This window comes from Myzus persicae, unplaced genomic scaffold, assembly GCF_001856785.1.
Source record: "Myzus persicae strain clone G006 unplaced genomic scaffold, MPER_G0061.0, whole genome shotgun sequence".
In the NCBI taxonomy this organism is placed as follows: Eukaryota; Metazoa; Arthropoda; class Insecta; order Hemiptera; family Aphididae; genus Myzus; species Myzus persicae.
In genome coordinates this window covers 492,975-512,392 of record NW_019104033.1, presented here as the reverse complement: position 1 = coordinate 512,392, position 19,418 = coordinate 492,975, and the positions used below count along the sequence as shown (strand labels likewise).

Genomic DNA, 19,418 nt, shown 5'->3' with positions numbered 1-19,418 from the left:
AAAAAATGAATTAGAAATAAATTATAAATTACATTTTTATTAAAAAATTATCCAAAAATCAGAATTCTACTAAATTTATTAGCGAACAAATTAGGGTGAGCATAATTGGTGAGTCACCCTGTATGTGTACATTATATTTCACAGCAGCGGCTATCGATTATTTCATTTTTTTTTTCACGTTATGTGTCGGACGTCGGTCTACCGCGGTTACCTATTGCTACTGGCATGTAGATTATATCATAATATAATAATTATTCATTAAATTTATTATGTGCACTCCGCATACTCTATGACGAAATTATTATCAATATTATTATTAACCGAGACGAACTAGCGGGGGGAGTATTTTTTTAGGCGTACCCACCCCCCGCGCGTACTTACATTTTCCGTCCTATATCGAATTTCCATCCTTGACACGACTGTTATATCGTCGGCCCGCCACGCGCCGCCGGCCGCCGTACATATCGATTTGACCAAAATTGGTTAACCGACGACGACGGGGTCGTTTATTAGTGTTCGACGGCCCCCCTTTTATATATTATTATTATTATTATTATTATTAATAATAATATTATATTATATACGTACATAATACAAAGCTATTATGCTGGCGGAGGCCGACTACGCGTGACGGCGGCAAAGCTAATGGTCGGAATATTAACGAATAAGACAACGGCAGCAGTACCTAAGCTTATCGGTTTATCCAAACTTCGGAAACCGTACATAAATACACATTATTTCTTTAACACTTCCTTTGTCGATAATCGGCATGTTATTATTATGACCATTTATACCGTTTTTTTTTCTTTTTTTAGTTTCGCTTACGTTTATGTATTCATTCTGTAAATAATTATAATGTCGTATACCTACACCTATAAACGATTTTTTTTTTTCATTTTAATTTATAACGATTCACGAGAAACGCTTTCAGAGTATTGAAAAAATACTTTATAATATTATGGTTAATATTATCATATTTGTTAATGTTTTTTTTTTGCCTTTGAAACTGCAGAAATTATACAACAGATACACATTTTTTTTCGATCTATCAAATTATAACAAAAATTAATTTGTTGAGATTTATTTATTTAATTTTTATTTATTCGTAAATACCTCACCGATATTAATTATGCAGCAAATTGTTGAAACGACACTTTAGTCTTTATAGTATACATACATTACACAAGGTATTTATCAAGCACACTCAATCTCATTTTTCATTTAATAATACATTTATTTAAATTTGGATTTTTGGAATTTTCAAGCATACTTAAAGATTATACTTTTAAATATTTGAAATTTTTTTTTTACTATTTAATAGGAGTGGTAATACAAATTTATTCTGTGAATTGTTAATCAGAAGAATTTTTAAAAATGATTATGTATCTTAATTGATATTCAAACGAGGAGTTTTTGAGATATTTAACTTTGCGGTGCTAAAGATATAGGCCAATGATAATTGGTTTGGAAAATAATATGGGTGCTATGATAAATAAAATTATGCTAATTATTCCAACATTTAAAAGTTTATAATTTGTACAAATTATCCATGTATAATAAGCACTAGATCTATTATCATATCTATTTTATATTATTTAAACCATTCTTAAGTATTATAATTATCCTTATAGTCAGCTATAAGTATACACATTTTAATAATTCAGAAACTACTTGTTCAAATTTTGATGAAGATACATCAATATTTTGAATAAAATCATCTTCTTAAGAATTTACAGCAAAAACAGGTCGATTCTCATTTATAAAAAGATACTTGTAACGCCAAGCACTCCTTAAATGGTAACAATCTAAATAATCAAAAATATGGTCCTTAACTTTATACCTACTTCAAAATTCCAAAAAACAGTATTTTAATAAATCCATCATTAGAGAAAAATACGGATGGTATGTTCGGTGAATCCCTCCCTACACAACATATACCAAGCTGATAAAAAGCTATTACCTATGCAGTGTCACAATCAGTTAAGTACATTAATTATCAAATACATATTTTTGTTACACTCAGTGCCTACATAATAATAACATACCTACCTATCATAAGATACAACCAGTGAGATCGTACAATTAATATATATATATAATTATGTATTTTGTCATTAATTATTACCTAATAAAAAATGATTAACAAATGTGACGTACAAATAGGCAGCGTTTTCGCAGAACAACCTCAAAGATTTGTCACGTCAGTCATCAGCTATAAAATATTATTGATAATAGTATTATACTTATGGTTGATTGAAAAGAAAAGTAAATTATTAAGTGTTTAGGCGTTCAAATGCTCTACAATAATCATATCACATGCGGTCCATGCGATCGTTGAATGCTGGTCGTGTACTATAATTATAATTATTATTATAAAAACGGTTACCTACGTATATAATACTACGCTGTACAACATGCTATAATGTGGCGTGGGCGTAAACCCGGCGAAGTTGACTATTATTCGTTATCGTTCAATATTATTATTAGTCCCTCGCGGGGTTTGTCACTAACAGGTCGTCGTCGGAAACGAATTAGGGTGGTCTGGAACCAGTTATTTACTGATTATAACGAGAGGCGAAGAAGAATAGTGTGAGGCTGTCACACGCAATCCTGGAAACGCACGGAGACACGTGACGTTGCTAATTGTTGGGCGTGGCTGCCGCCGCCGCCGCCGCCGCCGTCGTTTTGTAATTTTGTCGCCTCGCATTAGTGCCTGAATATAGGGGTATAGGTACAGCGGGTAGGACGGCGACACGGAGCGGGTAAATTCGCTTTTAAAAAAGTAGAAGAAATCAAAATACGACTATACATTATAGTACGCAATGTCAATGAATTTATTAAATATTACGAACGCTCGTTCAAGTTTAGTGCCACGAAAACATGCGAAGTGTTATTATATCATGTTGTAGGTGCATAATACTATCAATGTGGCATGGTGTGTTTATGAAACATGTTTATTATTATTAAAACCGTAAAAAAGACGTGTGTAATAAATTCGTTTAAGAAAATATTTATATATTTTTCTTATTGCACGTTTTAACAATTAGATAGGTACATACATACAGTATTTTACACTATAGATACTAGAGTACCTAGGTATATACAGTTAATAAATTTGAATCACGCGGTATTCAGCCTAGTGAAGTCAGTATATTCATTTATACACAATTCACTAAGAGTATTGTAATATTTCTTTTCGTCCTTTATGTACAGTAATAATTGTACATAAAATACTTTATATTTATTTTGTTCGTGGCGTTCATGCCTCATACAACTGCAGAAACAGTGTGAAATCTTAAAAGCGTTAGATAGATTGGCAGTATAGTCAATTATAGTCGTAGTATACAACATTTATTTTAAATTTTGTGTTTTTCCTAGTTCCTTAAATATCAACTGCCTGCAGATAATTAAAATAGAATGACTCAATAGGGCGTCCAACAACAAACCTGATATCTCAGTTTTTTTAAAAATATTTTTGGTCGTTTTATTCTTGTTGATTTTATTGGCCCGTCATTATTAAACAGAGTTAACAGATTCTCATTAATTTAGTGCCTAAGTATAATATTGCCTTCTATTTTATTTTTGCCCTACATCAGTGCAAATGAGTATGTATAAAAATAGAACTGATTAGGAGGGATTCACGTCCAAGTCGTACACCAAGGTCCAGGAAAGTTTTATTTGGTTGTACCTATGTATACGAAGGGAAATTAATTTGTGTTTTTTTTTCAAACAAAAAATGTTTTAAAAAATTTAAATGTTTTATTTTATTATTGTATACTTTTTTCGACACAATTAGTCCTGAAAGTTAATATCATATATTCATATACACTTTTCAGTGATCAATGTTCGGAAATTTAATAGTCTTGATTTTTTCTGTTTGGTACACTATATGGGGTTATTCATATGTCTATATTCAGTGGGAGGGTTACTGGCTACAGGCTCAAACTCCCTCGCTCACACCCGAAATGTTTGTTATTAATGGTGTACAAATATTTAAATTACTACATCCATGTACAATTTTCTTAGTGGTCATAAAACATCTCCAAATAAACATCCTCCCCCAACAGGGCACAAAAACTAAAAATTATAATGGATTCGGTTGGTCACTACATGACTATTATGGCAGGTTAATTAAAAAAAAATAATACAATGAGCTGAAAAGTTTAGTCATTGTAAGTTAAATAATTTAACCAAACACGATATACCCTATATTATGATATTTAACAAGTCATTGCGTTCATATTTTAGATTCTAAGAGGAGCGATGAATGTACTGAATTTATGATGTGCGATTTTTTATCAATTTGTTTTTCTCTATTAGAAAAATGCTCTGATCATCAACTTCGATGAAGTTAATTTTTAACAAATAAAATCTATTAGACGGTACTTTTAGAAGGGAAAAATTGAAAATTCCCAATACCAACATCACCAAAATAACTGGGAAAAACTATGTAAAAGCTATACTTCTATATATATTTATAAAAACAATATAAAAGGTTCGTATTTATAAACCTACTATGCATAATGTATGGTTATTTTAAAATTACCATTAAATAACGACGTATACAATGATAACTACTTGTTGGTTATTGCATTATTGACATACAATATTGTAAAAAAGGATAATTCTTTTAACATATCATATTAAGAACTGTAAATACTTTCTAATTTCAATAAACTGTTAAGATGTAGTCAATATATTTTATTGTATAAATTAAAATAAGCAATATAGCGTAATTTGGTGTTCGTTATTATGCACTACAACCTACATTATTGGTTTATTTTTATTTACACAATTTCGAATTTATAACTAACAATTTAAATCGATAGCATCAAACTAATTTAAGGGAAAATAATGTGTTCAAGATATTTTTATTCATCACTTCTCACTATTTTATTTAAGATTTATATTTTGGTACATACAATTTTAAACATTATTTCGTGCATCACGTGAAGACGCACTTGATAATTCTCAAGGTACACTAATTAATATGTAGTTATTATTTTTTAAATATAAACCAATTTTCATGGACAAACATTAAAATACACGTCATAAGTTTCGACTGCGTAGATTTTAAACATTTCTTTTAGCGCATAATTATATGGGTATATTCGTGGTTTATTTTGCTACGCCAAAATCTAGATTAAAATTATAGAAAAGCAAATAAATCATTTTTATTTCTCGTTACATAACATGTGAATGTATTACATAAAAGAAGTTTGAAAATATTAGTGTCTTGACGTGATATGATGTGTTATTTCGAAAAAATTTCTATTTGTAAAAGTTAACTCCATCATATACTAATTTACAATACAATTTCATTTATTAAAATTGTGTTGTCTAAAACAATGCTCATACGTTATGAGTGTTTCATTAGGTACCTATTTACCTATACAATATTGTATGATTGTTTTAAATTTGTTTAATGCCCTATAGTTATTACCTTATATGCTGTTATTTTAAACATTGTTTGTGTAAGGAAGCTAATAATACCATGAGCCTGTAATTAAAATAAATTAAACTGTAATTTGTAATACTACCCAAAGACAAATGTAAACATTTGGAGACAGTCCAAAATACATATAGGATATACCTTCATCAGAATCATTTTGATTTGTATGACGTATACAAATAATAACAATGTGTTACATAACAATTTCCAAGTGACATTTTTTGTCTCTGAATAAACACTCATTACTTCGTATAAAATACTTAATTTTTTATCCACTAATATTATATTCCTAAAAGTATAAAATTCAGTCTTATAATACCATAATAAAAAATAATATATAGTTAATACTATAATATCGAATCTAAACTCAACAAAATTATAGTCTGTGAAAATTTTTAATCGCTGAATTGACAGTAAACCTTCAGTGGCAACAACTCGAACTATTTTGTACAATTGACATGCATATTTTCACTTTTGTTTTACTCCCTCACATCGACGACCCACCAACCACATTAATTATTTTTATATACAAATAAGTATTCATGGTTGGCCACCTTGGCACCTTAAACACAGGGTAGAATGGCCACGACGAATTCTAATTCCATGTTTAAAGCTTATTCAATTTATTCACATGTTCGTTAACAGCTACGTCTACGTGTGCCGGCATTGCGTTAAAACATAATGATATATAACATGTAATTGAACCTGCCTTGTTCAGCTATTAAAAAATATGTAAAAAATTCTGTTGTGCGCATATTAGAGTGAAAAAAAAACTATTACCAAGAGTAGGTATTTATTTTTTGTTCAAATCTGCAAAAGGTTCAAATAATTTGTACTGTTTATTTTTAATTAGTTTGTGATTCACGTGCATACATTTTTGTACTTATATTAAACCTGAAATTTTATTTTATGCGTTGTAGAATTTTGTATTGATTTTTTTAACTTTTATTTTTTAAATACATAATCATTGAATGTTGTTTTTCACAATAAGCATTTATATTATTAAGTGGTGAATTATAATATATATGTTATATACAAGCATGATAAAATGTAGTGCCCCAGTGGTGACATTTTGTCTTTTGGTGTTTTAGTTTAATAAATAAATAATTTGCAAAGTATACAAAGATTGGCAATAAGTAGGTGTTCTGTATAATTAGTTGGTCCTTCAAAGTTTTAATTATATTTAGTATACTATTGTTTATTTGTTTATGATAAACATGCATAGTACATTGATAATTTAGTATTGCTTATAGGTGATAAATAAAATATTTAGAACAATACAATTAACTATATACAATGAAAAAAACCACGTTGGTCATATAGTATTGCATACTTGAATTGTGTGAAGATAATGACAATATTATGATAATAAAAATATATTCCATGATGTAATGGAATATAAAATAAAATATGTTTCTATGCCTGTTGTAGTAAACCTAGTAGGTACCTACATAGAACATTACCTAAGTAGTTACTTAGGTATATTGTCATATTGAGCTATAGTATGTACCTAACAATCTGCAGCTAATAAAATAAGTAATGGTCGTTGTCTTTAAATGTTAATGCTAATAATTATTAATTTAACTTATTAAACAGTAAAATAACTGTTATATACTTTTTAAGACATGGTGAGTATTATCGATTAGAATAATTTATTTATAGTTTCAACAATGTCCGTGAAACCTGCAAAACAATATCCCGTTGCACCACACAAACTATATACGAATAGTTTTTTTTTTACCAATTTATTATTTCTAAAGAAATAAAAAATTTAAACGGCTGGGTTCAAATAATTCGTTGCACTTCTTAAATTAATGTTTAACCACCGTGTATTGAATATTTTGTTCTCGTCGATAATCTTATCGTATAAGTCTTTGAAAACAAAACGCCTATTTTTCCCCTAAAAAAACCAATCTTTTATTGAACGTTTTATAATACCTCCGGATATAGGATATTGAGTGTATCGTGGTAAACGATTTAAGTTTAATAATAGACAGTGTATATGTATATATATAATTATACACGAACCAAAGAAATACGATAACTGTCAGGTCGGATTACTGTGGAGACCTTTGCGAATCAAAACACATATAGGTACCTTCCTACTGTCGTAATTCGATACGGGTGCGTGCAGTTTGCACAGAAATTCACTGAATTTATGAATATAAAAGAAATAATATAAAGACGATTTTTTTACGCCATCGATTGGGTAAAGATACCCTGGGAAATCTAAAGATAATAAGTCAAAAAGATTTATATGCCAATGTATATTATATACGTACCTATCTATATTGTGTTTAGTCTTGTTAGCCTCGTCTATATTATTGTGAAATGTACTATTATATAGGTATTTATTGGTATAGATAATAATACTCTTCACTGTTAATTGATCAATATTAAATATAATAACATATTAAGCATATTATATAGATTGTCACTATTGTGTATAGAGATTGACGCCATGCAAGTTGTGACCAATAGTTGTACAGACATAAAAATGAAAAATAACAGAGTAAAATGTTAACCTTAACTCTATAAGTTATAGCATATAAATGTACGTGTTTTGTGTTAATCCATGATATATATAATATGCCCGAGTAAAAATATTATTTGTAATATACAATTAAAGTACACATTTATTTCAACATTTGTTATTCATTTTTTTTTAGGATTTTCACAACTACAAAAGAATCCAGCGTTCAGTCCCAACAGCTGCATGTCAGGTAACCTGAATATTATAATAATTCTAATTTACTTAATAGTTAATATAATATATAATATATGTAGGTATGTATTATACGTAATTTTATTTTAGGATTATTGGTAATGGCTTTGGTACCTAATAAGAGTTTTAAATTGTCGTTATGGTATAATATAACGACCTCATCTATCATTGTTTTGGTCTATTGGGTTTTCTATTGTTTTTTAATTGTTTTCATTTACATACTTACTTCACAATAAACAATTATATCATTCTTTTACGTAATATTATAATAAAATACAATTATTAAAACTAGTTGGTATAAATACGACGGTACGGAAGAAAATTATACAACCTGGAGATGTTATTGGCGTGAATAAAAACATAATAATGTTTAATTGTCAGTGTGCAGATAATAATTAGATTTGAATAATTTATTTTACGCCAAAACTCACGCCTGAATGTTCGAAGAATACGTTATAATATACGAATTACGATTATTCTGCAGCGTGTGATGAAATAACACGATTGTGGTGTTAACCTCTTGTCACGAGCAATAGGGAACGTTCATTGAAAAATACCGGTTTGTCTTCAATAGCTCTTCAACCACGCTTGTCGTCTATTGAGATACCATTTCAATAGCATGTCGCTCTTTAGATTAAGATATAGGTACATAGGTATACATTATAATATACCTATATAATATGTACCTACCTAAAATATATTATTAAAATTATTTAATTCGATCGTAGAACGCTGCCGTGTACTGACAAGCACGTTAATAGACAAATTCAAACAAAATGATAATAATATAATGAATGTGCGCTCTTAAAAAATACATCTAATAAAATAAAACGCGTTTATGTGTACCTACAACTGCAACATGATGGACAACCCAAGACGTGTCGTTGTTGGCGCCACCGGACCACGTCTGATCAATAATAATAATAATAATAACAATAAATTAAATTCTTCTGGATTTGAATACTGCAGTGTAGGTGCTTAGGGTTTTTCGTCCTTGATCATTTTCCCACGACTTTTCTGTTTTTCTTTAAATATGCTATATTGTCCCGCAAGTGCGTTCAGAATATCTATTATTTTAGTTTTTTCTTTTCGTTACATTTATTTATCAAGCCATCATATTGATGTTTCGATTATTTATGATGCTTCAGTTCTATAGTTCTAACATTTTATAAATAATTAATGATGGTAACAAAAATGCATAAGTATATATTTTATTATAGTTTAATAAATGAGGCTTTTTTATTATATTGTAATATGTAATAATATTTACTTAAATGAGTTAAATGTACCATCAAGTTGTAAAGTAAACATCAATGAAATACTAAATTTCAATGACAAATTTCAAGTGCCAAATTGTCTAGCCTCAGTTTTATTATTTTCTTTTAAATTAGATTATAGATTGTAGCTACATACTTCAAAGTAGCCAAGTACTTTACACTATCGATAATTCTAAATTTTGTACTAATATAATGGTGATTCTATACAATATTCTTGATTAGACTAAATATTGTTATATATAAATTGATTGTTGTAATACTGAACTGAAGACTCTGATTTGTGCCGATGATTTTTAGTACTCTTTAATATAATAATATTGCAAGTATGAGAAAACGATGGTGCTACCTACATACACAATAACGGGATAATATCGTTCTCTTACTTTCTCAGTTATACAATTTAATTGATTTAATCGGGGAAATAATAACAAAAACGTTGAAATACGTTTTCAAATACCATACAATATATATAGGTACACCGAACCGATTATAATAATTGCTCGAATACCACTCTGAATTAATAATAATCGTTTGTATTCACTATCGTTGTTGCAGCATATTTGACTGCTGTAGCAATATTATTATTATTGTTGTAACGTAATACAATATTATAACCACGAGACTTAGATTAGAATATAAAATAATACGACACAAAAAAGGTTCAAGAGGAAGTGCGTGAAGTCGTGGAGATGTCGTCCCGGAACCGAACCTGGATACGCCTAACGTATCCCTAAGGTCGTTTTGCCGGTGGATGTATAGCGGTGTGTATGGTAGCAGCAGAAGCGGTAACAGTAGCATGTTGTCATCGTGACGATATATTATTATTATTTGTCGTCGTCTACTTAGTCGCAACAGCAGCAGTAGCTGCTATTGAAGTATAGGTACAGAGAATTCAGACAGCGGCGACGACGAAAGGAAAACAAAAACAAAACCGAAGGGCAACATAACATAATAATAATAATAATAATAATAATAATAATAATAATAATAAACATAACGAAATCACTCAAACAGCAGCCATATGTCACGGACGAGACGTCGTCGTATAGAACGTGTGTGTGTGTGAACGTACATGTAGACAGAAGGAGAAGAAGAACGTACCAGAGACTGAAATCGTGGGCGGCATTCGTCGTATGGCGCCACCGTCACCTGTTGACCTCAACATCGCATACGTATAGGTATATAATAATATACAAGCGGTGTGGTGTCGGTGGATCTCCTTTTTCTACGTTGCGTATACACTTTACTCCTCTCCTCTTCTCTCCTATCCTGACTTCTCACCTCCCCTCGCCGCCTTTTCAATCCGGCTACTTCACGTTTTTCCATATCTCCAAACACATACTCATCACACGTCTCGCGTTATAATATTCGAGTATGTAGAAAACACACACACACACACACGCACACGCACACACACACACAAACGAACATCGGAATCGGCAGGTTTACACGGTATTTTATACGCAGTCGGAACGTTCAACAGGAGAACGGCTCTCACGCGCGGTCACAGGATGTTCTCATGTCCGCGCTCGCGTCTCCGCGGCGGTGGTTGTACAACAATAACGCGTTCGTATCGCGTCTGCAATATGTCAATCCCCGGCGCTTTCCATCTCACCGAATCACGTCGTCCATTATCGTTGTTGTTATTATTATTATCTCACTAGTATTATACACACACACACACACACACACAAACACAGGCACACACATTTATTATATCATTATGGTCATTGTTGTCGTATTATTATTGTAATAATTTATTACCCATATATCTATCATATTGTACCTATATGGTGGGACCGTATAGTCACAATGAAATGTGTTATATTCATCATACGTCGAGGACGCGACCTTCGTTTGGCCGGGGGATGATTATCGTCGAATGCGTGTAAACAATTATGTATATAAGCACCTATTATATCTACCTGCCTGAGTTATTAAATTTGCATCGTAATTACTACATATTATTATCATTGTGCCTAATTATTATTATTATTATCATCGTTATCTTACTCTCCTCCACTCCTTGTGGACAAACGGTGGTGCGATCGTTTATATGCTGTATACAATATGTACATCAAATAACAAATTATTATTATAATATAATCATGTAAATGGAAGTATGCTTGATTTGATTACCTTTGCACTACAAATATTATATAAATATTTAAAACCACATCACGGACAGGCAGTATGGTTAAATTGTATACATTGATTAATATTCATCAATTAAAAGTTATTGCATAATAGGCACTACGGTACATACTACATTGTATTATAACGTTTTACTGTTAAGCTAAAACAATATTTATGAAAGAATCAAATACTTATTTAAAAAATACAAAGCACATATGATGTTCAATAAACAATATCGAAATCAACCTCAATCAGACCCCTAGCGCAATAGCAATATAAATAACGATTCGATTATATTATTATGACGAGTGGTATTGTGTAAATAAATACAATTTTGTAACGCGTAATAATTTATGATTCCATATTTGCATATCTATATATATTTAGTATATGATATCCAACTGTAAATAAAACAACACTATGCTCGCGAATCCCAGGGTAAAGCAATAATTTAATGGTTAAATTGGACAAGAAGTTGTTTAAATTATAATTATTTAGTGTTCAACAGTAAGATTTCTTTTATATATAATTTAGTCACCATAATAAACAAAGACAAAGTTTAAATTGAATATTGTAACAGAATAACAGATGTACCTACCTATTATATATATAGGGGCTTGTTCTCAATTATTTTTAAAAGTTATATTTAGCACAACGCAGTTTGTACAATTATTATTTAGTTGATTAATTTTAAAATAATACCTACACTAAATAAATTTACTGAAAATGTATTTTATAGTTGAAAACAAACTACAGAGTGATTTTTTTAACTGTAAACACTCATTATCTCAAAAAGTATTAGGGTTGTTGAAAACATTTGCTTACTTGTTCCGTAGTCATTACAAATCGACATTTTTGAAAACCAGTTATATTTTTACTATTTGTTATTTTCATTATTATTCAAGGGTTTCCTTTATTTACCAACGAACATTTTTAATTTCATGTCCCAAAGTAAAATATTTGGAAAATCGGTACCCCGAAAAATGTTGGTCTATACTACTCCACTCATCTAAACAATTGATAATACTTATAATAATTACCAACTAGTTTGAAATTCGATGTTCATGTAACAAAATTCTAAGAAAATACTTTGTTTTGGAATATAAAATTAAAAATACATTCAATAAAATAGTAAGCTTTAATAAAATCCTAACAATAAAATACAAAAATAATATGTTGTTTTGTAATGACTTCAAAAAATGTAGGTGCACTTTATTTTCAAAATCGAAAATACTTTTTGAGATATAAAGAGTGTTTACCGTCAAAAAAATCATACTATTATAACAAATATTTGTATACTACTGTTCTATTGTGATAAATACAATACATTAAAATCAATCACTATAATATTTTACATAAAAGATGTAACTAATGAAATTAATTTAATCTTTTTTATGTACAGCTGTGTTAAAAACCAAACTTGCTGTCCACTGGAGGTTTTAATAATTATTATTATATTACGAGTAATTACTAATTAGTAGGTACACAAATATTACACCAGTTGTGTGAATGTGTAATCTTATTGTATTATAGTTTTCTACTTTTCCCCTTTTTATTTTTTAACAGTTAACTCTCGTCCTAAAGCTCATTAGTGGACGTCTTATGTCTACTCTCGACATAAAGCGTGTTTGTGGGCTTGATAAAATGAGGTCCTTTTTCTTTATATCCGTCCCAAACTACCATACTTGAGGTACTGACTTGAATTAACATTAAAACTATTTTGAAAACAAGGGTAGTATTTTGTTTTCGTTTTATGCGGCTTGAGAGTTCTTGAGTACTTTCATACTTTGCCACTGGCAAAAAATAAGAGCACGTGTTTCTTATTTTGTGTATGTTTAGAAATATATTTTCAAAATTCAATGGAAGTATAAATAAAAGTTATCCCTTATTATGACATGTATAATATATAACAATACACATGATAAATATTTTCAAGCAGGTATATGAATATTATATTAACACTATCATTGCCTATATAAGTATATAAATATGTCATAATAAACGATATTTGTTGTTCGGTTATTAACTTATAAGCAATATCATAAACCTTATATATATATATATATATATATACAGGTTCCTATATGGCTACAAATTATAACTTTATTATACAACTTAATTGAGCAATAATTGAATATTCGTGGATCTGTACATTTTTTCTCAAAAATAAGCCAACCGAATAACGGTTGTCGTTGGAATTTCGGAACTAGATATTTTTCATAAAAGGAATTCAATATGGTCAAGGTCTCATTTCGTGGAAAATTTGTGTTATTGAATTATGCTCAAAATGTTAAAAAAATTACGGAAATCTGAAATATTGATATTATTTGGCTACACCAAGGAACATAAAAGATTCGGAATATTATATTTGTTTTTATAAAGTGATACAAAACAGTCAGTTTTAAAATAATTTCAGTTGCACGGTATTGCCTAGACACCTCACAGTCACGATAAAGTAATATTAACAATTAAAAAATATTATACACATAGTAAATAATCACTTTAATATTTATATTAAAAATATAATATTCCTATAACTTTATAATAAGTTGAACAGTTCATTATTTTGTTCTTAATGTCTTAATTTTTTATGTAACAGTGCAGATATTTTATAAGCGTATCATAAGTCAAAAACAAACACTTTTTTTGTATTTAATAGTTTTTAATTATTATTAATATTATAATATAAAGCTGGTACGGCCATACAGATGCTTACTCTACGCATTGTTTTTATTTTCTCTGCCCGCTGCAAAACCGACAACCACGTGTATTGTGTAACCAGGTTCCTACATTTTATACACTACAATAGTGTTAAAGATTTTAAAACACATTTTGTACATATATATGTTTACTTGTGTAGGTTATGAAATTTGTGAGGGACGAAAAATCTCCTCCGATGCAATCATTGGAGTGCAACGCTCACAATAAACAATTTTAAATTTACAATTATTTCGGTCGTTTTCGAACGACAATTAATTATAAATATTATTACATATTACATATACCTATTATAATAGTAGTCATTGTATAAAGGTGTTGGAGAAGTTAAGTTGAATAAATGTTGTATATACATGTATATTGAAGTTGTCCGCGGGTGAATTCCGTGTAAACATTAATAATATATACATAACGTATTCGTGTGTGAGCGTGTGTGAGCGTGCATGGAGTTGAAAGGTAGGCCATATTGGGGTGGGGGGCCGGCTTCACGAGTGGTTCCTTTGAAGCGGTTTAATTGGCAGCCATTACTGCGGTTGTGCACACCGTTCGCGAACCTTGCAGCTCATCGTTCATTCGGCAGTGGGCTGTGGGCATTCGTTAAAACACTACCTACGTTAAAATAATATTATAATACGCTAATAATGGATATATGTAGAGTATAGGTAATGCGTCCCGACGTCCGTTGTTTAGCGGGTTTTTGATAATTTATTCCAAACGCGAATCACCTACGCATCATGTCGACATTTTCACAATCTGCAAAACGTTCGTTTTCTACAACAGTGAATAGAAAAATTTGTTACAGGACTTTCGTGAAACATTTTCTACTTTCAAAGCTCGCTCGAATTCTATAGTTTATATTTTTTTAGTGAGCAGGTGAAATTCATAACCTAATTATTTCAGATTAAAAAAAAATTAAGTTAAACTATTCCCCTCTATTAGAATATGTTGATAAAAAAAATAGCAATTTTTAGACCAAAATGAGGTATTAGAATCTCACATCATTCGTTTTTTGATCACTAACTGGATAGGTAGGTATCCAAATACCTATATTTATAACTGTATTATGATAATCACTAATTTCATCAATGTACCTCGTCAGTTGTCAGCTGTCAAATATTAATTGTTATTCAATTTATTTTAAAATCACACACCTCCGACTATTAGTACTACTACTAGATATTATACTATACCAGGGATGGCAAATCCATGGCACGCGTTATATATATAATATATAATATTATAGGACCTTTTTTTTCCGTTTGAAATCCACGAAGCCGTGGGAACTGCTTTCTCATTGCTTCCTCGAATATTATAGGACCTATAATAACCTAAACCAACCTTTTTATACTAATACATTAATTATACAATCAAATTATAGTATAACAAAATTTAATATTTTTTTCATGGCACGCTCTAAAAAAAAAAGGTTATTACTTATGTTGGGCACGTAGTGTTCAAAAGGTTTGCCATCCCTGTACTATACTATTTATATTTATAGATATCTGTAATCTATATATTCATATATTTTATTATTATTTTAATTTTCAAATATGAAAAAATATTATTATTGTTCAACAGATTTATACAATTATATATAGGTAACTATCATATCTTCTTTATTCGCATAAAATATCAAGATATGAAAAATCTTGAAAAATTAAATAGATTTGAAAACATTTCCATTAGTTAAAGTAAGAAATTTAAAAATTAGTTAAAACAGTACAATATATTTTATTACCTATTAAATTATATATATGGTTAATTTATACTGATACTCAACATTCCAAACTATAAAATATAAATAATGTATATTGTATATATTTATGTATAAATAACCTTTATATTAAATTGGATATATATATATATATATATATAGACTAAAAATATTAATACTTCGTCATATATAGACAGTGTAAGAACCTACATATATTCTCAGGAAGTATAAACCACAATAAATTAATAATTAATCTATATTATAGTAAGAGTACAATTTGTTTTATCAATGACAATCAAGAATTAAAGAAAAAAAAATTATTGATATTTTATAACCGGATAAATATACACAGAGTGATTCTCTAAGCATACTTAACTCCCTTATTTTCTCCAATAATGTAATTATTTAAAATATGATTTTTAATATTTTTAAATATTCCTACGAGTATAGTACCTATAGTATACTTATAAGACCATGTTTTTAAATTCTTGAGATTTTGTGCACTACTTAAGGAGTGCCCTTTGAAGATACAAGCTTTGGCTTAACCCATTTAACCTAGAAAAAAAAACTAAAAATCAGAAATTTAATTAATTCATTATCAAGGCAAAAATTGGGGTAAGCGTGTTTGGTTATTCACTCTATATATATAATATATATATACAAAGTAAGGGTTCAGCAGTATATATCGAGTAGGAATCTATATTTACACAATACTCGACTTTTAAGAATATTAAATTTAAAACATAATTTTAAATGATATAGGTACCTACAGTTCGTTGAAAACATAATATTATAATTGTCACATACGACGTTAAGTGCAAGGCACACATATATAAGCAGTATATATTAACTAATTATTGTTGTAGTTTTTACTCCAATGCCTATAGGCTATAGCAGATAATATTGAGTTTTTTTATTTTTATTCTATCACAACGACTGAGGGGAAATGCTGGAAAACTTCATGTTAAATCAAAGTTACAATACGTTTATATTATTATGTATGTAGGTGCTGTATGGTATTATTTGGCTTTGCTGCATATAATACTGCTGAATTGGATTTCATGTCCTTTATATTATGCGTTCAATGTATAATTTGCACACTGCCATTGGTCGACCTAACGAAACCATTTATTACGGCAGAGCTGGTAGCATTTTGAAGAAAGAAAAAAATTTCAGCGTCCTATATATAGTCATACGGCTTGCAGCGTAATCAATCCGATTATGTTATTATGTTAACTGAGACCGGAAAATTGCGTCTTTCCGGACGGTTCAAGAGACCCGGATTCCGGAAACCAAGTAGAGGATTATTTAGCTTTTAAATGCATCATAACCGGCTTACATTAACGGGCGGCCAATAAAACGGTGCGCTTTAGTAGCTATAAACATCGTCATTCGCGCCATCGGGGTATCTGCAGCTGCTGAAACAAATCTAATTCACTCCGATGAAGCGTTTTGATCAACGTCGAATACGTATATACAATATAGTAAATATAAATAATTGCTCTTACCTATAACGATGTAACAAAACAATTATTAATGTTGTCACTATACTCGAAAACACTACATTTAGGATACCTATATTAGGTATCAGCTATATAATATAATATTGTATACATATATATCAAACAAGATTTTTGTATTCACCTACCACAGGTGTTTAGGTTTAAAATATTATTGTTACAGGGTCTTATGTGATGATAACTATATTCCATTAATTTTAAGTTTATATATTTTTCATCTAGATAATGCGGAATAAAACAAAGAATTAGAAATAAGAAAACATAACGAATATTAATGGTGTAGAGTTGATACTTTAACAACTTGCATTTGTTATTTTTACACAGCAATTATACATTATTTATAAACCCTAATGATATAATATAATGAGCCAGATAAAATCTAAAATATACGATTTTATTCCATAACCTTTTGGAATCAATCAAAAATTATCAATCATTTACATTAAGCCGCGGATTTAACAACCCCATAAACAATATGTTCGGACTCTTTAAAAACTGTATATAGACATATTATATGACGACAATACAATTTTTCTCTAAGGACTACATTACATTGTCTCATTCTCAGCAACAAAATACCAAAAGAAGGTCAATAGGCTTATGGTTTAAACATTAAATGTATATGAGTATTTTAAAATTCCGAGTCCGTCTTCTGACAAACGAAGTCATATATTTATTCTTATATATAGTTCGGTTATTTCCTTATTGATGAGCTACATCAAACAGTATCTCCTAGAACGAGAATAATAGATTTTATATTCAAAAAATGTATGGAAACATATTGCAAGAGAGATCACAAGTATTACTGATCAATAAGATACAACCATATATACCTACAGAAACAGAAGATATAATGACTTTACTGAATAGTTTTCGGTAATGTTATATTGATCGATAAAGTAACAATAAATATTATATGTCAGCACTCAGCAGAATTAATTTAAATCCGCTATTCTGATCAGTGGTATTAATATTATTAGGTTGTTAAAATAAAAAAATACAATGCTATACAAATACAAAACATAACAGTTATATAAAATATACAATGTAACATATTTTTTTTTTAAATAATAAGCACATATACTCATGGGATGTGTGTTTAATTTGATAAATTTGATTAAAAAGTCGTCTTCAGCACGTGCAGCGGATATTTTAACTATAAAGGTACATCTTGCCATAAACTTTTAGTTTTTACTGCATGTTGACAAAGTCACAGTTGGAACATTTCGATCAAATCACATACCCAACCGGCAAATACATAGGGATTTGAATTTGACATATTAAACTCGAAATTATTCAATTAAAAATGTTAGTTTTCGTGAAATTTTTAAAAATATTTCTTTTATGTACAAATATTATAAAAATTAAACATTCTGATATTAGTCCTATGTTCAGTATTAATTAGTAGGGTTCTAAAATGTCATAACAGTTTTTTTTTTAATATTTCAGTTTTACGAAAAATAAAAAATAAAATTGTAATTTAAAACTACAGGCAGTAAGAAATGCAGCTTTACTTATTGTTAAATTTCAAATTGAAAATGTAATAGAAATATCGCTTAAATCGTACATTATATAAATTACTATCAATCTTATTTTTATATATACCTATTATATTATTATCTTTTCTACATCGATCGGAAATTAAATATTGATAACAAGTAATCACTAATCCGATATTATGAAATCAGTCAAACCATCTGGTGACGATTTTGTTAAAAATACCAAAAAACGGAAAGTTAAAATAATTTATTTTTCAATATTTCATTGAAATATTTCAAGAAAGGTGAACATTTCATGTGAAAATATTTCATACTCATAACCCTATCAATTAGTCATTGGACATTTACCCTTAGCAAACATTAATAATGAATGATTT

At 29.1% G+C, this 19,418-nt stretch overlaps 1 protein-coding gene across 3 annotated transcripts in view; it reads left to right on the top strand.

Annotated features, from left to right (window-relative positions):
* Positions 1 to 19,418, top strand: part of LOC111037827 (diencephalon/mesencephalon homeobox protein 1-like) — a 94,083-nt gene that overhangs the window by 16,905 nt on the left and 57,760 nt on the right. For all 3 annotated transcript variants that reach the window (XM_022320607.1, XM_022320606.1, XM_022320605.1), the window contains exon 2: positions 8,122 to 8,175. In XM_022320607.1, the coding sequence (XP_022176299.1) occupies positions 8,122 to 8,175 (54 nt within the window). The remainder of the gene's footprint in view (positions 1 to 8,121; positions 8,176 to 19,418) is intronic.